Source organism: Lepidochelys kempii, chromosome 1 (genome assembly GCF_965140265.1).
Source record: "Lepidochelys kempii isolate rLepKem1 chromosome 1, rLepKem1.hap2, whole genome shotgun sequence".
Classification (NCBI taxonomy): Eukaryota; Metazoa; Chordata; order Testudines; family Cheloniidae; genus Lepidochelys; species Lepidochelys kempii.
Window position 1 is genome coordinate 250898039 of NC_133256.1, and position 21606 is coordinate 250919644.

At 40.2% G+C, this 21606-nt stretch overlaps 1 protein-coding gene across 1 annotated transcript in view; it reads left to right on the forward strand.

Moving 5' to 3' along the window:
* Nucleotides 1-21606, forward strand: part of STAB2 (stabilin 2) — a 136504-nt gene that overhangs the window by 40846 nt on the left and 74052 nt on the right. The window contains exons 16-28 of the mRNA XM_073323666.1: nt 152-205; nt 1216-1296; nt 3098-3250; nt 6571-6633; nt 8324-8407; nt 9576-9662; nt 10237-10348; nt 11457-11637; nt 12349-12442; nt 13412-13570; nt 14449-14544; nt 15955-16050; nt 19431-19478. Of these exons, the coding sequence (XP_073179767.1) occupies nt 152-205; nt 1216-1296; nt 3098-3250; nt 6571-6633; nt 8324-8407; nt 9576-9662; nt 10237-10348; nt 11457-11637; nt 12349-12442; nt 13412-13570; nt 14449-14544; nt 15955-16050; nt 19431-19478 (1308 nt within the window). The remainder of the gene's footprint in view (nt 1-151; nt 206-1215; nt 1297-3097; nt 3251-6570; nt 6634-8323; nt 8408-9575; nt 9663-10236; nt 10349-11456; nt 11638-12348; nt 12443-13411; nt 13571-14448; nt 14545-15954; nt 16051-19430; nt 19479-21606) is intronic.

Consider the following 21606-nt stretch of genomic DNA (forward strand, 5'->3'; position numbering starts at 1 on the left):
GGATTTCAGGGGAGCATCACTAATAATACAGACATTTTCAAGACTCATGTAAATGATAAAAAATATCTTTATTTTGTCAGTGCTGTGTTAAAGCAGATCAGATTTGTGCTGGCTGCACTGGGTTAAAAATGTCCTTTGGTCATTTGTGCAGGGTGCATGGAAACGTCTGGAGCTCGTTCGATACCACATCGTTTCTTATGCTCAGGTTAGTGTAACTGCTTGGCTGTCCTGTCCTGTCCTGTCACTGTTCAGGCTATCTCCAGGAAAGCAGCATTCTGGCCATGCAGTGTGATTTCAAACATTCTGCATCGCCGAAAGCAAAAGGTTGCTCTAAACACAGTTTCCATTCAGTGTTATTCAACTGGGTAGCACACGGGGTAAGACTGTCTTCACTGCAAAACAGGCGTGGTTTTTTACATAGAAACACCCCACTTAATGGAGACACAGTACTGTAGGTTTTATCTGATGTAGCTAGTCAGCAACAACCCAGGATAGGGTGCTTAGCATTGACCTCAACTAGCTACATCAAGGTAAAAACTACTTGTGCCTTGTCTACTCTAGGATTTTAAATCAAGATGGGTATTTTGATGTAAATACACCTTTTTTGCCACTAAGATATAATCCAATGAATGACAGGCTCACATCGTGCAACTGGAACTTGCGAAACTACTGATGTGTGAGACGGTACATAGCTTGGCTGTGTTGGCTCTGCAGTGCTAACAGGAATAAAAAGAAGGGCAAACGTATCTTTGTCACTAAAATAAGCACATGTGACTCTGAACCGATGCTATTAAGATTGACACCTGCCTGGTTTAAACTGAGAAGGCGTGGGTTTGTCAATATCTAAACAAGTTCCCCGGTTCTTCCCTTTTTCCACCAGAGTCAAAACAGAAGAGCATAGAGTCCCATGACATCACACATGTTTGAGGGTGCCTCATCCCCTGTCTTGCTGGTGCCCCTGCTTCCTCTGCACCAGGCTGGGGAGAGGAGTCTCAATAAGCTCGGTACAGGCCACGCATATAGTGTCCCAGATGGGGGTCCCCCTGTACTGGTCTGCATCAGGGCAGCCCCCAGCTGGATTTCACCCCCCTTTCTTCATGATACACTTTCATCATTTTTTCAACAATCTGTTTCTGAGAAGAGCAGATGACAGTCAGCTTAAAACCCCCACCACACATTCCTTTGTTTATTTTAAATCGCTTTTACTCATTGCAGTTGGAGGTTGCCAGTCTCATCTCCATAGATCACGTCAAGACCATGGCTAGACAGTTCATCTATTTTAACACAACCAGAAATGTAAGTCAAGGAGAAGTCAACTTTTTACTGGTGAACTTTTCTCTCTGATCCACTCATCCAGTTACTTTAGGTGCAAGTGAAAACCTGTTGAGCCTCAGGCTCATCTACACTAGAAAGGCTTTGCCAGTGCAGCTATACTGGTATAGCTATACCAGCAAAGCCTCCTAGGGAAGACAGCTTACACCAGCAAAAGGAGTTCTTTTCATGGTATAGTTAAACCACCTTCTAGAAGGACAAACTATACTGGCAAATGGGCTCTTTATAGCTGAGTCTATGTGGGGGATTTTGCTGACATAGCTATGTCAATCAGAAGTGTGGATTTTTTCCACAACCTAGATATGGCAACAAAACTTTGTAGTGTTGAACTGGGAAGGGATCAAAGGAATTTCCCATCTAAGTGAGTGGAAAATTCACAGCATTCCACTCCCAGAGCCTTTCAGGGCTCAGCACTATGAAAGACACTTAAAAAATACAAATTATTGTTCAGATGGGTTTGTCAGGAAGCTCTACACATTTTTTTAGTATTTTTTTTAAGACTGGGCCAAATCCTGAGCTCCTCCTTCAGCCCTGTCCAGTCGAGGAAAGTAAGGGTGTTTTTAAAATGTGTCCACTAACATATTTTAATTTAACATTTTTAAATATCTCGCAGCACCAAGTGTAGACTGGGTTTAACACTTTTAAAAATGTTTTAGCTGGTCATGATGAACCCAGTCAACACGGTTTTGAAGGTACTAAACCCTGGCTACACTAGGCGCCACATTTTGTTTAATAATATGTTAGCTAACATGTTTAAAAACATACCTCTCCCCTAGCCTAGATCTACCGTTAGTTTTCACTCTCAATATTTCATCAGGCAGATTCCCATCAATTTCAACTGGAGTTTACATGAGTAAAGACTGAGTGAAAACTTAGGCCAAATCCTGAGATCTTTGCTAATTAAATAAGTGGAAACAAAATTAAAAAGTCCAGCTTATGTAAACTTCTAATCGCTAACCTACTTTAAAAAAAATATAGTGATGGCTCATACTCTTAGTTTAAGATGCAGCCTTTTAATCAGGGAGCCATAAATTAGTCTCTTGAAAATGCTTTTGGTGTGCAGTACATTTAAAAGAAAAAATACTGTAGGTACTTTTAGTAAGTCAAGCTAATTGATATATGAAACTTCCTTGCGTTGTTCACATGCATTAACCAAAATTGTGCTATGGATGAAAATTAGATCTGTATAAATAATTTACCAAAGCAGACTAGCAAAGAGGGCTGTTCAAAGGTCAAGGAGCATGGATGGAATTCCTGAATTCTAATCCTGGTTCTTCCACTGCTTCACTATGACCATGGACGGATCACAAATAGGGCTGTCAAGCGATTAAAAACATTAATCGTGATTAATCGCACCATTAAACAACAACAGAATGCTATTTATATAAATATTTTTGGATGTTTTCGACATTTTCAAATATGTTGATTTCAATTACAACACAGAATACAAAGTGTTCAGTGCTCACTTTATATTTCTTTTTATTATAAATATTTACACTGTAAAAATAAAATAGTATTTTTCAATTCACTTAATACAAGTACTGTAGTGCAATCTCTTTATCATGAAAGCTGAACTTACAGATGTAGAACTATGTACAAAAAACAACTGCATTAAAAAATAAAGCAATGTAAAACTTTAGAGCCTACAAGTCCACTCAGTCCTACTTCTTGTTCAGCCAATAGCCTAAAAATAATTAAATTAGAACATTATGAGGTAGTGGTGTGGTAGTTTTCAAAGATAATTTCAGATTCTTTTATTTTTCAGGGACAAATCTTGGTGAATGGTGAAGAAACAGAAGAAACAGATATCGTTGCCAAAAATGGTCGAATATATACTCTTGCAGGTGTTCTTATTCCTCCCTCAATTGTTCCTGTTCTACCACACAGATGTGATGGGGGAAGGAGTGAAATTAAAATGGTAAGGAAAGCCAGTACAACAAGGTTTAAGACTGTAGCCACTAAGTACTCCATGCATGGTACTTTAATCTCCTCTTTATTGCAACATCAGAGAAATGAGCAATAAAGTATGGTAACATTTTGGATACAATACACAGCCCTGCCAACAATACAGTATGTAAACAGGTCAATTGTCAGCTAGAACCTCAGGTGAGCACATCCCGTCCCATCTCAAGTTCTCATCCAGTTTCTATAGCGACCCTTTAAAATTAGTTATCTTCCCAGTCAAACAATCTGCATCCCAGAGTTCCACTTGTGCTTAAACCAGTATGTAGCCACTTCTAGTTCCCATGGTAACTATTTAAGATCAATCATTTTCTTTTTATGACACATGAAGAAAATACAGTTAAATAAATACAACATATGGACTTGTCTGTGCTCCATTTTGCACCTTATTTCTTCAGATTAGGAAACAAAAACTATTGCATATTTCAAATAATTGAGTTCCCCACAGCATACTCAGTTTGAGTAGCACATTATAGGGCTTGTACACTTGGCAGCAGTGATAATCTGGTAAGGAGAAGAATAACTGTCAGACAAAGCTTTTTGTCTGCTATAGGTGTTGCTCTGATCATCTATTCTTGGATCACACTCAAGTACATATCTGGGCCAAAGACATTTCTGACACAGTGATACAATATGGCAAAACAATTACAATCTTCACTTACAACCATCCAAAAACACAACTCTGAAGCAAAACCTCAGCTGTACTGGACAGCATCCATTTATAATTAAATGAAAGAGGTGATGATAAAAAGCCATTAACCATGGTAATAACAGCTAAGTGCCATGTGTGCAGTATAATCATAAACCAGGCACAATGTCACACAACAGTTCCTGGCATGGAAATTGAGCAACACCTAAAATACATTAGTATTTCAAATTCCTTAAACAAAACCTTTTCACCTGAGTAGGATTCATTTCCCGCATTGATTAACACACATTGCAACAACGATAAGTAATATAACGGTGGGGATCTATGTGACTAAGTTTTCTGGCTTTAAAACAAAAGTAACCAAAAATAAAGCTTCCGACCTTTTGTTACATCTGATATTTGCGTTCTGGACTGGGTATCAGAATATCTGTTTTCTGTATTTGGGTCTACCATGGACTTCTCTAACTTCAAAACAGTTAATTTAAAAAATGTCTACATGAAATGTTTACACCTTTTCAGAATTTCTGTTTGTTTCGCTGCCTGAAACAATTTGCCAAATTTGACGTGAATTCCTGAAATGCTTGGGTCAACCCAAATCTGCATTTTCAAAAAAATAATTTTTGTCCAGCTCTAGAACCACATCAGAATTCACACTTGGTTATCTGAATATTTTAAAGCCTGGAATACATACCCACGGTGACATTCCAGTGCTATTCCAGTCACTAACTGGAATACCTTAATATCATGAGAGCCAAAATGAATCATGGAACTGTTCTTTCATGAATTTCAGGAAGCATGAAGGTTGTGCAAATTAACAGCACTGTCAGCATCAAGGGAGGCCATGTTAGCCAAGTCTGGACTTGTAACAAAGACAAAGCCCTATCTGGGAAATGAGCAAATAGGTGAACTGTATGACATTGAATAGTTGAAATATTGGTACCATTAGAAAGAATTGTGTTCTAAATAACTATGGGCCAGATTTACAAAGGCAAAGGGTTAGTGGGATTTACAAAAGTTCCTAAGCAGATAAGGTGCCTAACTCCCACTGATTTTCAATGTGAATTGGGTATCTAAATCACTTAGGAGCTTTTAAAAAAAAAAAGATTACACTAGACACTTATCTGCATCCTAAATATCTTTGTAAATCTGGTCCTGTGTTCCTATGTGCATTGTATAACATTGGAGATGTGGAAATCCAAAACATGGAACATTTTAAGGCTTGATTCTCAGTTCTTTCACAAATAAAATTCCCACTGTCTCCAATGGGAAGTCTGTGGACATAATTACTTTAGATCAAGCTCTTAAACATTATGGAAAACATGAAACATCTTGGACCATCATTCAGAGATTATTCTAATTTCTTTCTGAGACTGGGGTAACATCATCAGTCATGAATAGTCTAACGCAAGTGGGAACCAGGGAACCCTTTTCAAGCCTTGACAAACTCTATATCCTCACTATAGTGAGGATGACGGTACTTACTTATACTTACTAAAGCTGGGAGAAAATTTTCAGACAAAACTTTTTCAACAAAAAATGCAGATTCAGTGTCAACTGAAACATCTGGTTATCCAAGTTATTTTGGTTTAAAAAATAATAATTCTGAAAAGATAGAAACATTTCTACATTTTCCAAAAAAGTTTCTGTTTTTCAATTTGAAATGACCTTTTGTTTTGAATTTTACTTAATTTTAATTTTAAAAAGGTAAGAAACCCTCAAAAACAAAATATTTTGTTCAACCCAAAACAAAATTTTTTAGACTTTTCTAGTCCAACAAAAAAAAATCAAACAATTTTTTAGATCAACCCAAAATGTTTTTATTATTAATTATAATTATTATTTTGGGTTCAGTCAGCAAACCAAAAACTCAGTTATTCACACAGCTACCGTCATTAGTAGATGCTGAGTTTTTATGACTCCTCATCTTGAAACCTGCCAGTTGATTCTAAATCATCTCACTACTGTAGCTGTTAGTCTCTGTCATTGCCAGGCAATGCTAAACTAACCATTTGTGACAATGAGCTAAAACGTGATAAGAAAAGAGTGATGATCATTGCTGGATTATGGCTCAATGTAAGATTTATTATATGGATACAGAGAAAATATTTTTTCTCTTCACACTGGATATGCATGAAATAGATCTCAAGTTAGTTTGCTAAGGTTGTCTTCCTATGAGTTACATAAAACAACTCATAAATATTGAAATATGCAAATTAGGCCAGATCCTCAGTTGGATTAAGTCGGCGTTGGCTTCAATGAGTTATGCAGATCAACACCGGTTGAGAATCTGCCCCATTGTGTGTGTGTGTGTGTGTGTGTGTGTGTGTGTGTGTGTGTGTGAGAATTTGCTGAAACAGTCGCTCACCGCTCCAGTTTAGGGAGATGCCAGTTCTCCAAGAGAAAGTGGTCAGGAAAGAAAGGAATGGGGAAAGGGCAAGATGACGGGGAAAGGAGGCAGGAGGAAGGTTGAAAAGATAAAAATTAATGTTCATTAGAGATTTGATGAGGGAGGATTCGCAGTTCAGGTGCTGTTACTGTGTTCTGTAAATCATGACATAATTGAATAAAGTTTATCAGACATCGCTATAGCCTTCCTAAAATGTGACTACTGTCCTGTCTCCATTCAGGGTACCTGTGTAAAATGTTCAGTATTCTACAGGAGCACTTGTCCAGGGGACTCGAAGCCCATTGTAAGTGACCTTCCTATACAAATACTGCCAAACAGGCTATAGTATTGTTTAAACTTAAATTCAATGTTCTGTATTGATTTTCCCCAGTATAAACAATAACTGAGTTCTTCTACTCAGCATTTTGGGAAATCAGTAATATTCAGCTTACTAGGGCTTTATGGGAGTCAGCTGTCTCAGAGTTCTGTACTAATACTTGTCACAGCAGTACTTGGGCAACTCCCAGGTTAATTAAATTGGTATAGCAAAGGCCCCAGGAGATTTCATGGAGTCTCCCACTCTTCTATCTTGGGTATCGGAAGCTATGCTTGGGGTAGCATTCCATGTAGGAGGGGGGTGTTTTTATTTTGTCTTTTAGAGGAGGGAAGGAGTAAGGGAGGACAGTTGCTGTAGACTCTGCTTTGAGATTTTGTATGTGAAAAATACAGGAGGGTTAAGACTACACTATATCCAGACCTGTTAAAACTTTCTTCTCAGTCACAAAAATAAGGCTTTGCTTCTCTCCAAAGAATTAATGCCAGGTGCAATACATGCAGTCAAACACTGTCCTAGCCTGTGCTGTTTCCTACCCTTCACTTGTTCATGTCACAACATGACCTGAGAGGCTGGGGGTTGGGTGGGAAGGATGTACCAAGGAACTGAGACTCCAGCCAGTAGTAGGAGCAGAAGGACCCAAAGCCGGAGGGGGAAGGGGGTAAAATGAGGCCCAGCAATCTCCTGGACCCAGAACTGTACAGAGGAAACCCACACACACACTGTGGGGGCACTAGGACCAATGTGGTACCTCCCTTCTTATCAGAGACTCCAGCTAGTAGGGGCAGAAGGCACCAAAGCAGGGACCTCTGGACACTCAGAGAACTTTCTAGTTTTGACTGGATGTTCTCTGCCCCATGATGACTGGCTGTTGGAACCAATCCTCTTCCTTCGTCAGTCTCTCCACCTCAGCTTCAGTCCACACCTGCCTCTCTTGGACTCTTCTCCCCAGCCCTGTCCCTCTCACACCTCTTCCCTTCCCATTTAGCTGATCCCCTCCAAAGTAAACCCATCCCCGCCCCCACCAAAAAAAAATCAGGGAACTAACATGACATTTTCTGTCATTATATTGTTCACCCTGTGCTCTACCCCTTCCCCCACTTTATGTCTGTCTTGTCAAATTAAACTGAAAACTCTTTGGGGCAGGGATCTTCTATTATTGTGTGTTTGTACGGTGCCTAGCACGAGATCCCTCTCTTGGTTGGCCCTTAGACACTGCCATAATAAACATGATTATTATGATTATCAATAATAAATAATAATAATAATAATGCATGTACACATGCTTTGGAACCAGTAGAAAGCCTTCATCTGTTTTGTCTTTAAAAGCACTAATCTTCATTTCTGGTGGTGTATTTTTCCATATACAAAACTCACATGTTGCTGTCAAGAGATTTTGTTGTCCATAGATCAGAATTCACTTGTATTTAACACTCTATCCCATGTACAATATAGTAAAGATCCAACCACAGATTAAAAACTCAGGAAGATACACATTATAGTAAAACTCAAAATATCCTTTTAAGTATCAATAGAAAAAAATAAAACAAACAATGTGATGATATTTCCTGTTCTTCAATTAAATTGTTCCCTAACATTTTGATTGTAGTGCAGTATTGAATGTCTACCTGGAAATATGTTTGTTTTATTTATGTTCTAGGCTTTTTCAAGACGTAGATGTATTTATGAAGCCCTGTCCTATCCAACAACCGGCTGTGCTAGGTACTGCAATGTAACAATAAAGGTAAGAAACTGTACAAGGCTTATATAGAAATCAGCCCAAATATTGCTGTTGGTTTTTGCTAATTTTACTTTTGGATGTGTGCAGCATCTAAAGGTCCTCTTAACATAGTTCTTTGAGCAAGAGTACCAACCAGAGACACTTAGCTTCTCTGATATACTACCCTTTGTACTACCTGAAATAGCTCTTCTTCATTCTTCGTGTTTACCTCAGCTCTCCTGGTGAGGCTTTGTAGCTGCCACACATTTCTGTTTAGAACTTTCTTATATTATATAACTCAGGTTCTCTCTCTTTTTAATCTCAACACCTCCCAAACACTTTTCACTGATTCTTATGGCTGTCTCTATGAAGGGCTGCACAGTTTGACAATTAGCAACACTAGTAGGATACATTATTCTTCCAAGACTTCATGTGCTGCTCAGTGGCAATGAACAGCCAAATGCTTGCAAAGATTTTACTACATTTTGCCTCCTGTGGTATGTCTAATCCTTACAAAAATTGTCAGTCACAACTCATTACCATTAATTTTCCACATTCCTTTTTCCTGTCCTTCTAATTAGGTTTCTGGGTTTCATAACACATATTAGGTGCAAAAGGTCTGCAAATCTCTAAGACAAGAGAGGCCTTTGGACCCATGCTTCCCTGTGAATTAGCCAGTTTCCATGCTTTTATATTCATGAATCTGCATAGCAGCCCAATTCCTGAATAAAAATTTTGATACAGGAAATAATTATTTAGGGCTAGGTTGTAGCTAGACCAAATCTGGGTGCAGGTCTGTGGGTGAAGCAGGTGAAGAGGAAGTAAGGCGACTACCCCTGTGTATGGCCCACCTGTAGGCTGGGCAGAATTGCAGTTCCTGATCTCAGGAGTGCAGACACTGCCCTTTTGAGTGCACAGCACCCCAGAGCCTCAGACAGTTGTCTGTGTCAGAGCTCCTTCTCCACATGGCCATAAAGCTTAGAGGAGTATAGCAGTTTGTGCAGTCCATCACACACCAAGAAGCTTTGGGAGACAGGTTGCAGCTGACGCTGGGACAGTGTCACTCCAGGTCAACCGCAGTGCAGAGCTGCACCGTCTAGCCCTGAATGATTGGTCTGTCCCTCAGGTCTTCAGATGGAGGAATAAAGTGTTACTTTACATGCCATGCAGCAGTATGTGCTTTTCTTCACAGGAACCTAAGTGTTGCAAAGGCTTCCATGGGCCAGACTGCAATCAGTGTCCAGGCGGATTTGCCAAACCCTGCTCAGGAAATGGACAGGTAAATGGAGCAACCAGCAGCATCTTGCACTTTTATGTGGGGGTAGAGACAGGCTGGGCTTGGTAGCATCCAGACTCCCTTGATCCTTTAGCACACAACAAATGTGGAAAATATTGCAGGAGGTTCACACTCTGCTAATCTATGTTGGCAATATGGGAGTCGTGCACTGATATAAGAGGGGAAAGATGGTGGAACCCTCCAGTTGTCTAAAACATCCAATTCTGTGGTTTTAATACACTGTATTGGGCATGGTTGGGATTTTAAGTGACCCACTCTGGTGCCCAGGATTGTCTGGGGAAAAAGCAACAACAAAATAATAATTTTAAAGTTACAATTGAGAAGGAGAATGGAATTATGGGCATATGGGAGCAGAGAAGAAACACAAGCTGGAGGAAAGTTTCCACTGGAAAAAATATTTATCATTAGGTTGAGATTCTTCTTGCATCTAAAGAGGGCGCTGCTACAATCATGGTATAGACAGGCCCAGGTTAGTTATACAACTTTTCCTGCAGGGAGTAACAAAAAAGGATTATTTTAACATTCCCATATAAATCCTATATCTTCTTTGTTGCAGTGTGTGGAGGGAATGAAAGGAAATGGAACTTGTATTTGTACTGATGGATTTCAAGGATCCCACTGTCAGTTCTGTTCAGACCCTGATAAATATGGCCCTCAGTGTGACAAAAGTAAGCATAGCTGCACCCTCCTCCCCCGTGTATAACCTGTTGTCTTCTAAAACGTTATTTGTATTACAATCAGAGCTAACTGATAGTGGTATACTCTCTGTAAAAGGCCTTTGGGGTGGGTTAATTTCATATGGTTTCCAACAAGGCCTAATCCATAGCCCGTTGAAGTCAATGGAAAGGCTTCCATTGACTTCACTGGGCTTTTGATCAGACTTAGATTGCCTTATGTTAATTGCTTTTTCATGTCTGCCTTCCTTGCATAATTATCTAAACAGACAAAATCCTCCTCCTCAACATGTATTTCTATTCTGGAATTGTTCACAAACGTAATAGCAGCTATCTACATACATATGAAGACACAATCACTGTCTTGAAAAAAAAATCCACAATCTGAAAATATTTAAGATTATGTAGGAATCAGATTCAGATCCACTTTAAACATCATTCTTACTAGATAACTACTGTGTCTGTTAGTGTAGGGCCCAGAGTAAAAAAGAAAAGTCCCAGAGCCCAGGCTCCAGCCCTAACCGGAATGTCTACACAGCAAATATGGACCCCGCAGCCTGAGTCAGCTGACCCGGGCCAGCAGTGCGTTTTTTATCCCTGTGTAGACATAGCCTAAGAGGCCACTAGGCCTTCCATAAGATGATGTAAGGTCAGAGGCTGAAGCATAGCTACTTTAAAAAAATATTAAGATCTTTTTGAGCCTTGATCCTGTAAATTCATCCACATTTGTTTATCTTTTTGCACTGTGAGTAGTTCTGTGACTTCAACAGAACTGCTCATAGGGCATAAAGTTAAGCACGTGGGTAAATTTTTGCAGAATCAGGGCCTTAGTTTGTAAAAGTTTAGTGATTTTGTTTGATCTGTTTATACGTAATCATTTTAGTTTTTTCAATCCAAGATATGATGTTGTGTGCCTGCTTCACCAGCTTCTATAGATAACTTTAAATTCCAATGGCAGACGAGTGTGCTATAAAAAATAAGAAGAATATTATTACAGGTGTTTAGATTTTAGAAAGAACTTATCTGAAATATTTAAGAAATACCATATAGGGACAATTGTTTTTCAGTTGTTTAATTTCACGTTTTATTTTTCCCCCTACAGAATGCCTGTGTGTTTACGGGAAATGTGATAACAGGATAGGTAGTGATGGAATCTGCCTTGCTGGATCATGCAAAAGTGGATATGCTGGGAAACTCTGTGATAAGCAGATAGTTCCGTGTGGGCCTTTTGTGCAATTCTGTCATGCACATGCAAATTGTCAGCTTAGTAATGGTGCCAGGAGGTAGGTAGTTATATCTAAGTAATATTAGGTGTGCTATAACACTTTCAGAATCAAACTACAGGACTGGCATTTTTTGTTTCAAGATAACACTTCACACTATTGTACAAACATTAATCTTTATCATAATACTATGAGGTGGTATGTGCATGTTCCTTTCATTTTATAGGGGGAGAAAAGGAGGCAGAAAAGTGAAGGGACCTACCCAAAGCAATGCAGTGAGTCAATTGCAGAGCAGGGATTAGATCTCAGTGGTTTGATTCCCAGTTCTGTGCTCATTTCCACACATTATACATAGCTTTTTCAGATCTTAAGATCAATATGTTTGAGCTTGTAAAATTGCAGAAGTAAGAGGGTTACAGTCAAAAGTGTCAAAGTAATTTAGGAACCTAAGTTTAATTTTCAAAAGTGCCTAAATGTCTTAGGAGCCTAAATTCATTAACTTGCAATGAGAAAGGCTAAATACTTGTCACTTTTGAAAATGGGACGTCGGTGCTTTTGAAAATTTTGGGCAGTGTGCTTTTCGGATATTCACCCTTAACCATCTATGTACTTGAAATGGTGTGGTATCTTCAATAAAGCCAAAGCTAATCATTTTAAGCAGCCTGCAATTTGGACAATGTGCTAAAGGAAAAAATTATCAAAAATCAATTCAGCTTAATTTTGCAAGTGTCCTATCATGCAAAATGATTTAATCAAACCTTGTTTTTATAGCTGCATCTGCAAACCTGGATATGAGGGAGATGGAACAACCTGCAGTGAAGTAGATCCTTGTGCTAGTTTAGTTCAAGGTGGTTGCAATACCAATGTAAGTATATGATTTCTTACAGAAGGAGTTGCTTAGTTTAGAGGAAATCTAAAGAAAGGCTAGGAATACCAGTAAGAAACATTTGCATATATAAATTCAGAATTTCCAACCAAATTCAAATCCTTCCCATAATTAAAATTCTTGCCCTTACAGTTGCTTTGCTATGAAAATTGCTATGACTTATATAGTCATTGTGCCCAAAGATGGATGCCACACATCTTTTTTAGCGACTTCTGTGACATTCTTAATATAACCCAAAGTAAAATCTTCCTTCAAAGCAGTAGACTCATGGATTGAAATCTCTCTACGCCTCTATGCCCTCCCATTCCATAATAAAGGTAAAGCTATGGCAATGAGGGATCTTTTTCCTCTTTAGAGTTGGCAGAGCAGGATCTACTACAAGGAAGCCCGTAACTAGTTCAAGGGATTAAGTAATGGATTTTAAAACTATTTTCAATGTTTAAATTGTCAGATCAAATTCAGGTCAAGTTATTAGTGACCTAAAGTTATTTCTTATCATCTGATGACTGTTTGGAAGCTTATGTGAAACAAGTTGCTAGTTGCATTATAGTTAGCAGGGCACAGGTAGCCACATAATAACACCCACAGTGGCTGGCATTAATTGGCGTCTTTGCTGATTGCATCAGTTCAGAGGTTGAAGATTTGATTCAGTCAAGAGAGACCTTCACCCCTCCAAGTCAGGGTGAGACACACTGACATGGCATTGCGGGGGAACCTTTCTGCCCACCACGGTCTCCTATGGACAAAGGGGGATGTCAACCTCCAGGGCTGTAAGTCCAGCACTAAAAAAAATTCTATGAAAATATTAAAGGGGAAAAAATAGAGTTTGTTCTCTAGTGTCATAGCCAAAGATTCCATCTCCTTTCCAGCATGTCCTTTTCTGAGCTGTCCATTTTAAAATGGTGGTTGGTGTCCATTAAATTTGTTTACCGTGTCATGTCCCTACAGGCAGAATGTATTAAAACAGGCCTTGGAACTCACACATGTGTATGCCAGCCAGGATGGAGTGGGAATGGAAGAGATTGCTCAGAGATCAACAATTGTCTGCTACCAAATTTCAGAGGGTGCCATGACAATGCTACCTGCATATACGTAGGGCCGGGTCAGGTAAGTTTCGCTCATATCTTCCTGCACTACCTCTACCTCATTCTGTTCTGCCCAAGTTTGCTCCCGAACTACTACCTTCTACGTCTTCTCCCACTCCCTCTATGTGCCCTCTTCCATGCAACCCCACCTGGAACAGCCTCCCACATCTTGTGTTCCTCATCTCATAGGAGTAGGGGCAAAAAACTGAAGTGGTTTTCAAATGGAGCTTGATAAATTTATGAAGGGATTGATTATATGATGGGATTGACTGCAATAGCAGGGGACTGGAATCAATGATACAGGAGGCCCCTTCAAATCTGATGGTCTTATGTCCCAAATGAGTACCCTTCTCTCCATTTTAAATCTTGCCTTAAAACTCACTTCTTCTGAAAAAATCTATCAACATTAATTCTCTATTGAAAGGGACTGTACTTTATTCTTTAGTTATTTACAGCTATTCAGGAAAAATTTTTAAAAAAAAATCCATCCACAATCCATGAATGCCAATTATCTCTCTAGGATATTTCTAGAGCACATATGTATATAGTTTTTAAATCACTAATTCTTTTAAACATCCATGCAGGACACACTGAGAGACTACCCCCCTCCCCATGAATGATGCCAAAAGATCAAACACTTCGGCTCCACCATGTGCTGGGCCTCAACTTACTGGTATTAATGTTGGAAATGCAACAGCATGTTCAGAGTTTCAGCACAAACGCTTTGTGGGTTTAAAGTACAAAGGGACAGATTCTCAGATGGTGTAAATTGGTGTCACACCATTGAATTCAGTGGCGCTATATGGATAAACACCATCTGGAAATCTGATCCATAGTGTTTAGAAGATCTACAATGTTTTAATCGTTTTACTTTATTGCCTTGTTTTGTTGGAATCGTAGAATGACTGTGAATGTAAGGAAGGATTTCGGGGGAATGGAATTGAATGTGAACCAATAAACTCTTGTTTGGAACAAAATGGAAAGTGCCATCATCTGGTGAGTTAATTATTTTCAGAACAAATATTAAAATAACATTTGTTTTACTGTATGCATCAGTGGATAATATTTCTTCCATGGGTGTGAGAATGAATGGCATTCCACTAGAGCAAACATGTTGCAGCTTCATGTTGTAGGATCTTTAAAGCTCAGTTGAGTGCATAAAAATGTCCTTCAGTGTCAGGTGAAAGGATTGCTGATATCCAAATAGATCCTGAGATCCTTACTAGGTTTTTCCACTGAGATCCATTAAAGTTTCCCTAACTGAAGTCTGAGTGATAATCGAGTAAGGCCCCTACAATTTGGTCTGTTAAGAAGACTGGAAAGTTGATCTCCATGTTCTCTGACATATCTAGATGGTTGGTTTTGTTTTTTTGGAATATCAGCAATACAGCATGAAGATACAGAGACAAATTCTCTGCTGCTGTAAATTGGTGCAGATCCATTGAATCCCTACACCATAGAATAAGTTATTTTTGGTTACTTACAATAGCTAGTTCAGGGTTCAGTTATCCCATTCACCTTTCAAAGAAGGCAAAAGAAAGGGGGCTTAGTAGTCTCATCATCTGGTCTAACAATACATAGACTCTCAGGAGCCATAGGCTCAAATTTCAGGAGGGCCTGCTCATCCATCCACAGTGCATAAGTTTACTATGATGCAATTTATTCTGTGGGTCTCAAATCAAGGTCCAATTTGCTTTTCCCAGATACAGTAGTTAAAATACTTAATGGCCGCTACAATTTCTTCTCTCCAGACCAGAAGTATCTGCTCAGTCAGGCATTATGGGATTCTTCAAGATGTGTTAGGCTATATTGCATAAAGAGATTTTTTTTTAATTTAGAACTGTTTGGATTATTTATTGCCAATAAATTATCTGATCAATTTAGCCTTTCATTTCCATTCCTAAATTATCTGCAAACAGCTTTGGTGCGCACGATTTTGTAATTCACAATTGTTTGACAGTTTATAGGTTTTTCACTAACCGTTCTCTGAACTTTTCATCATTTGTGGCATGAGACTGATTATCTACATTGTAAAGTATTTTTCTTGTATGCTGGATGAAAAGCTTTCTAATATCTTTTATTGGACCAACTTCTGTTGGTGAGCTTGTCTCTCTTATCAACAGAAGTTGGTCCAATAAAAGATATTACCTCACACACCTTGTTTCTTCCATTCATGAAAGCATTTAAGTCCTATTGATTTCAGTGGGACTTAAGAACATGCTTAAGTGCTTTCCAGAATAGGGATACTTTACTGAATGAGGGCCTCAATGAAGGGATTTTCAGCTATTTTAACTTTGCCACATCTCAGCATTGCCTTGTATTATGTGCAAGCATATTATATCAACAACATCTCTTGAATCCCCAGCTCTTTGACAGATTAAATCTTCTCTCCCTCATTTTTTAAAGGCAACTTGTCAGTTTGTGTCATCTGGTGTCTGGGACTGTGTGTGTCCAAAGGGATACGAAGGAAATGGCATCATATGCTATGGAAGTGCAGCAGATGTAAGTAAGATAGTGATCTTTTGTCTAAGGGCAAGTTCAACTGCAGATTCTTTTTGTAATGCTGGCCAGGGAGACAGTAAAGTAACTTCTGAACAACCCTAACAATGTAATGCACAACTGTGCTGACTGCAGACAGCGTGCTTCCTGAGACCCTTGCAAATCCCAGAAATGAGATACTGTGTTTAAAGAGAGAGGCTTGCACTTTCAAAGGGCCTAAGGGAATTGGGCATCTGATTTCATTAAGCCTCTGAAAATGCCAGCATTAGAGCCTAATTTTCACAAAATACAACTGAAGTCATTGAGAGCTGTGGATGCCCCATTTATATGAAAATCTGGCCTTGAAAATTAGTCTCATCTGAACCTGTCAGTTTTGATCAGAGATCGACTTATCATATATAAAATAGGAGAACAAAACAGGTCATTTAGTGAAGGTAAATTTTCAACTATTTAACGAAAAGGAAAGGTATGTGTCAATCTTCTCAGCTATTTTATCTTTTCTTTTTAAACTGGCAGCAGTAAGAAGCTGGGATTGGCATTACCATTTATAGCCCAATCTGTTCCCAGTCTCAGCACTGAAATGAACAGAAACCAGATAAATTACTGACTAAGACTCCATTACAGAACATAAAGACATTTACAGCAGGTTTGCCAATGGATTTATAGTATCCGGTTAATTTTGCAGCCTTTCACATTACTTGGAAATGGCAACACACAGCCTGAAAACTCTTCCACTCTCCAGTTGGTGGAAAACAAAATGTCTGTCTAGGGAGATATTACACTCAAGATGAAGGTCTGCAGTAAACATGCTGCCTGGGAATGGGGAATCATAACTGAATAGCAGTATAGTTTTTCTAGGACTACAGTACACTTTGGCTACTAAAACTGTCCCATTTCTGAAAATGACCCTAAAGGATTTCCACTCACTATCAGTACTACAAAAAAGAAAGTTTTAAAAATTGACTTGTCTTTAATTGTTGTTATGTTTATTATAATGGAGCACTAGCTTCACTATAGTTAAGGTTGAGAAGACCATTGTGTGTAAAGAATGACTCTTCTTAGTGCTGTAAAATCTGCACAGTTACATAGATTGCCTTGAAATGTAGTGTGCCCTGTGGGAGTGCAGAGTATGGGTAGTGATCCAAATTTGAGGTCATTTGACCAAGGGATTCCTGAGATACAGCCCCCTGAAATAAACAGCTTTTCTAAATATATAATCTTTTTTTTGACCAGGCCTGGAGATCAAACATAAGGGTCTCGCTCACTTAAGCGTTACCGTCCAAGCGTGTGTAGCACCAACAAGTCCTTTTGGGGAGCAAAATTCAAAACACTCTTAGTAAGAGTTTGGCTCTCCAGTGAAGCTCTTGAGTAAGGGTCAAACACCAAACAAATCACACTGAGCATGTGCAAAAAAAGGAGGCTAAGAGGCTTTGTAGGTGGAAAGCTTTCTCTGTAGCTGGATAGTTCAAGGCGGTAAGCAGTAAGCCTTTTGTCCTGAACTCACCCAGCTAATGACAGTTCCAGCCCCTGCCTAGGGCAGAAAGGCATATAAAAAAAATCTACCCCCCTTTGGGAGGGAGGCATTTTGCAGGAATACATTTAAAGTATGTTTGTAACAAAACAAAAGTTAGATGTAAGAATGCTTACTGTCAGGAGGGGCATTTTAGGCGGTGGAGGAGTGGGGGTATAGGAGTGAGGGGTTTGGGGCTATATCAAGGGGAGCAGGGATAAATGGGGATAGGGGAGGGACACTGGGAAAGGGACATGGGGGTGAGTGGCAGGTGGACTGGAGGAGAATAGGGAGAGCTCCAGATAGTGTGTGCCCAGATCTTGGGGCTCCTACACCGTCAGAGAAGTCTGAGTCCCCCTCCCTGCCCCTCTCATGTAAGTTGGAATATGGGGGCCTTGCCTCTGTGGGAGTGTCTGAGCCCTGCTCTCAGTCTCTTTATAATGAGCAACCACAGCTCCCACTGCAATCTGAGATGACCTAAAATGTCAATCCTGGGTGACAATACATGGAGATGCAGGATTTCAATACAGAATTGTGTGGATTATGTCAAACAGAAGGGCACTGGGCTTTTCTTGCCATGGGTATTATCAATAGTGAGGTGGGATAGAAGAGCAGTCTGTGGATTTAATGATGAGTGGGGGGAAGTATAGATTTAGATAGTAACCTGTGTGCACGTGTAAAGGGGTTGTAAAAGGGTCTGAGGCGGCTGTTAAATTTTGCCAGTGGTATTTTGTTGGAGTAGGCTCCATGTCTGAGTGTAGAGCAAGTGCAGGGAGTGCCTGTGCATTACAGCGAACAGGCAGAGTATGAGAAAGTACATTATGGGTGATATGGGGGCAACACTCAAAGAAGACAGAGTTAAGGTTACATGGTGTGGCAGGGTCGAACCAGATGGCTATAGGAGAGTAATAGAAGGCAGATATATTAGCCCCAGGCTTAGTAGGTCCCTTTTCCCTGGGTAAGGTAACAGGGAAGGTTCCAAAACAATCAGGAACCTTCTGGAGACAATTAAGGCAGGCTAATCAGGGCACCTGGGTTTTAAAAAGGAGCTCACTTCAGTTTATGGTGTGCGTGTGATGAGCTGGGAGCAAGAGGCACTAGGAGCTGATAGTGAGAACGCGGACTGTTGGAGGACTGAGGTGTACAAGCATTATCAGACTAGGAGGAAGGTCCTATGGTGAGGATAAAGAAGATGTTGGGAGGAGGCCATGGGGAAGTAGCCCAGGGAGTTGTAGCTGTCACACAGCTGTTCCAGGAGGCACTCTAGACAGCTGCATTCCACAGGGCTCTGGGCTGGAACCCAGAGTAGAGGGCGGGCTCAGGTTCCCCCCAAATCCTCCCAACTCCTGGTCAGACACAGGAGGAGTCAACCTGGACTGTGAATTCAGAAAAACGGCCACGCTGAGGGCTGCCCTGAAGCTCCAAAGCAAGCAAATCCATCAATAAGCGCAAGACCCACCAAGGTAGAGCAGGAACTTTGTCACAATGGGCAAACAACCTTAATTCAGTATTTCTTTGTTTCCACAAGTCTGAGTTTTTCTGAACTTAACATTCTGGAAGGGCACAGACTATCACCAGGCAACATTAACTCTGTGTTAATGACTTTATCATTTAATTTATATTGCGATAGTGCCTAGGTGTCCCAGTCATGGTCCGTGACCCCATCGTGCTAGGTGGTGTACATACAGCACAAAAACAAAGAATTCTCTTTTGATTTATTTGGGATTTAGTTAAGACAAGATTTGTACTTGAATATTTAGAGATAAAATGTTTAGACCAAAGTTAGACACCTATACGTTAAATGATAAAGTCAGACCACTTATATAGGTCTTATGAATAACCACTGTATTCATTCTTCTCTTTATTGGATCAGGAGTTGTCTGCTCTGTCAGAGGCAGCTGGATTTAACCAGTGGGTTAATGTGAGTATACTTTTGTTTGAGGAAAATACTATCCTTTTAATATATAGAAACGTGGATCTCTAGTGATGTTCCCATCAAATAATATAGTCCAAGATCTGTACTGACATGAACAGGTGAATACGTGTACTTCGGGGCAGAATCTCGTCATCTAATTCTTCTGCACTGAGGCCAAATTCCAGCTCCAATCTCAATAGACGCAGAAGCTCCACTGGCAGAGGAACCAATACCAGTTCTAGTATATGGGGTGGGAGGCTGCATACAGAGCTCAGCTCTGTGGGCATGCAGATGACATCAGATTTCACCACAGAGCAGGTCCTCCTATCTGCCCCTTGGTGAGAAGGCTGCACAAGGTCTGTGGCACCCATGGCTGCTGTAGCCTCCACAGCAAAGGGGATGGGAGAAGAATTCTTTCTCCTGCATATTTGCACAGTGCTGGATGGCATGAAAATCCTAAACTGTGTGTGGTCATCATTCTGACTGTCAGAGCAAGTGAGGAGGAACCCACCATCTGCACTGACTTGATTGAACCATAGAAAATGAATGAGCAGATAAATCACAATAGAATGTCTGACTGTATAGTAGGGTTAGAAACACCTGTTTGAACAAAATGAGAAGTGTTCCAAACAAACTGATTCATATTTGCCAGATCACTCCTGTAATGTGACACTTCCAACTCCAAAGAGCTTACAGTCTAAATATAAGACAAGAGACAATTGGTCGATACAACAAATAGATGGAGCAAGCACAGGGTAACAGACAGACCCTTAGGAACAGTATGACAAGCAGCAGTCATAACACACCAGCTGCCTAACCATTGTCACATTTAGTGTAGCCATCATGGCCGAGAGGACTTGGAGGATAATGTGGCTAATTGTAAAATAGTTATCTGGCTGCCTGCTTGATTCAGGTTCTCAAACAGCAGCATATTCCATTGGCAATTTTACAGACAGAAAACAACAAAACCAGAGCGGAAATAAGTACATGTAGTCATGTATTAGGAGTCAAGTATTATGAAAGTGCTGCTAGGTTTGCACAAAACTCGTCAGGTGTTAGAGGGGAGAAAGAGAAGAGTGAACACGCTATACGGGGAGCAGACCACAAAGCCTATTGAAATAGGGATATGGACATTCCTGCTTTACTTCAGAGAAACTCCACCTCTTAAAATTAAAGAACTGTAGTGTTAAAAAATATATTCTTCTATAGCAGGAGGTTCTCAAACATCATTGTACTGTGACCCCCGTGAACCGCCTCCATGCAGGGGGGCCAAAGCCGAAGCCCAAGCGCTTCACCTTCAGCCTCAAGCGGGGGTCCTGTAACCCGAGCCCTGCCACCCAGGGCAGAAGCCAAAGCCCGAGCCCCGCCACTCAGGGTGGAAGTCCTTGGGCTTTGTCCCCAGGTGATGGGGCTCAGCCTTCAGCCCCCGGCCTCAGCAAGTCTAACACGAGGCCTGGCGACCCCATTAAAACAGGGTCGCAACCCACTTTGGGGTCCCGACCCACAGTTTGAGAACTGGTGTTCTATAGTGTCGCATTCCCCACTTGTCTATTAGAAGAGACAGTGCAACTTCCATGATTTTAACATCTCAGGTGAGTAGCAAGTTCTATTCTTTATATTTGTGTGATGCTCCTTCTCCCATTACATAGATATTGTTCATGGCGCTGTTGTAGTTATAATCTCAGCTATCTAAATAACCTACCAAAAATACTTTAAATCAATTATATGTATTGTCTTAATTATCTCCTATCAAAATCCCTAGCCTCCCCCATTCCCTTCAGTCTTTCCTCCACGCCACACCCATGGTCACATACCACCTAATATTTATTTTTTTCAGTTCCATTGTCTTGAAACACAAGCCAAGTATTCTGTTAAAGGATAAGAAGTACACGGTTCTTGAAGTAGGTTTGTCCTCAGATTTTACTCCAACACAGTAAGAATCCTAGCCATCTAGAAGTGGTTAACAAGACACCAGTTGTCATCGGTCTTTACTCATATCCTTTTCAGTTGCAAAATAGTTTCATAAAAAGCAGGAACTGGCAAATCAAAGCACAGTGACTATCCGAGCTTGTACAAATCAGATCTTGGCCCTTAGATACTTATTGCTAGCTGTGCATATTGCACAGAAAGAGAC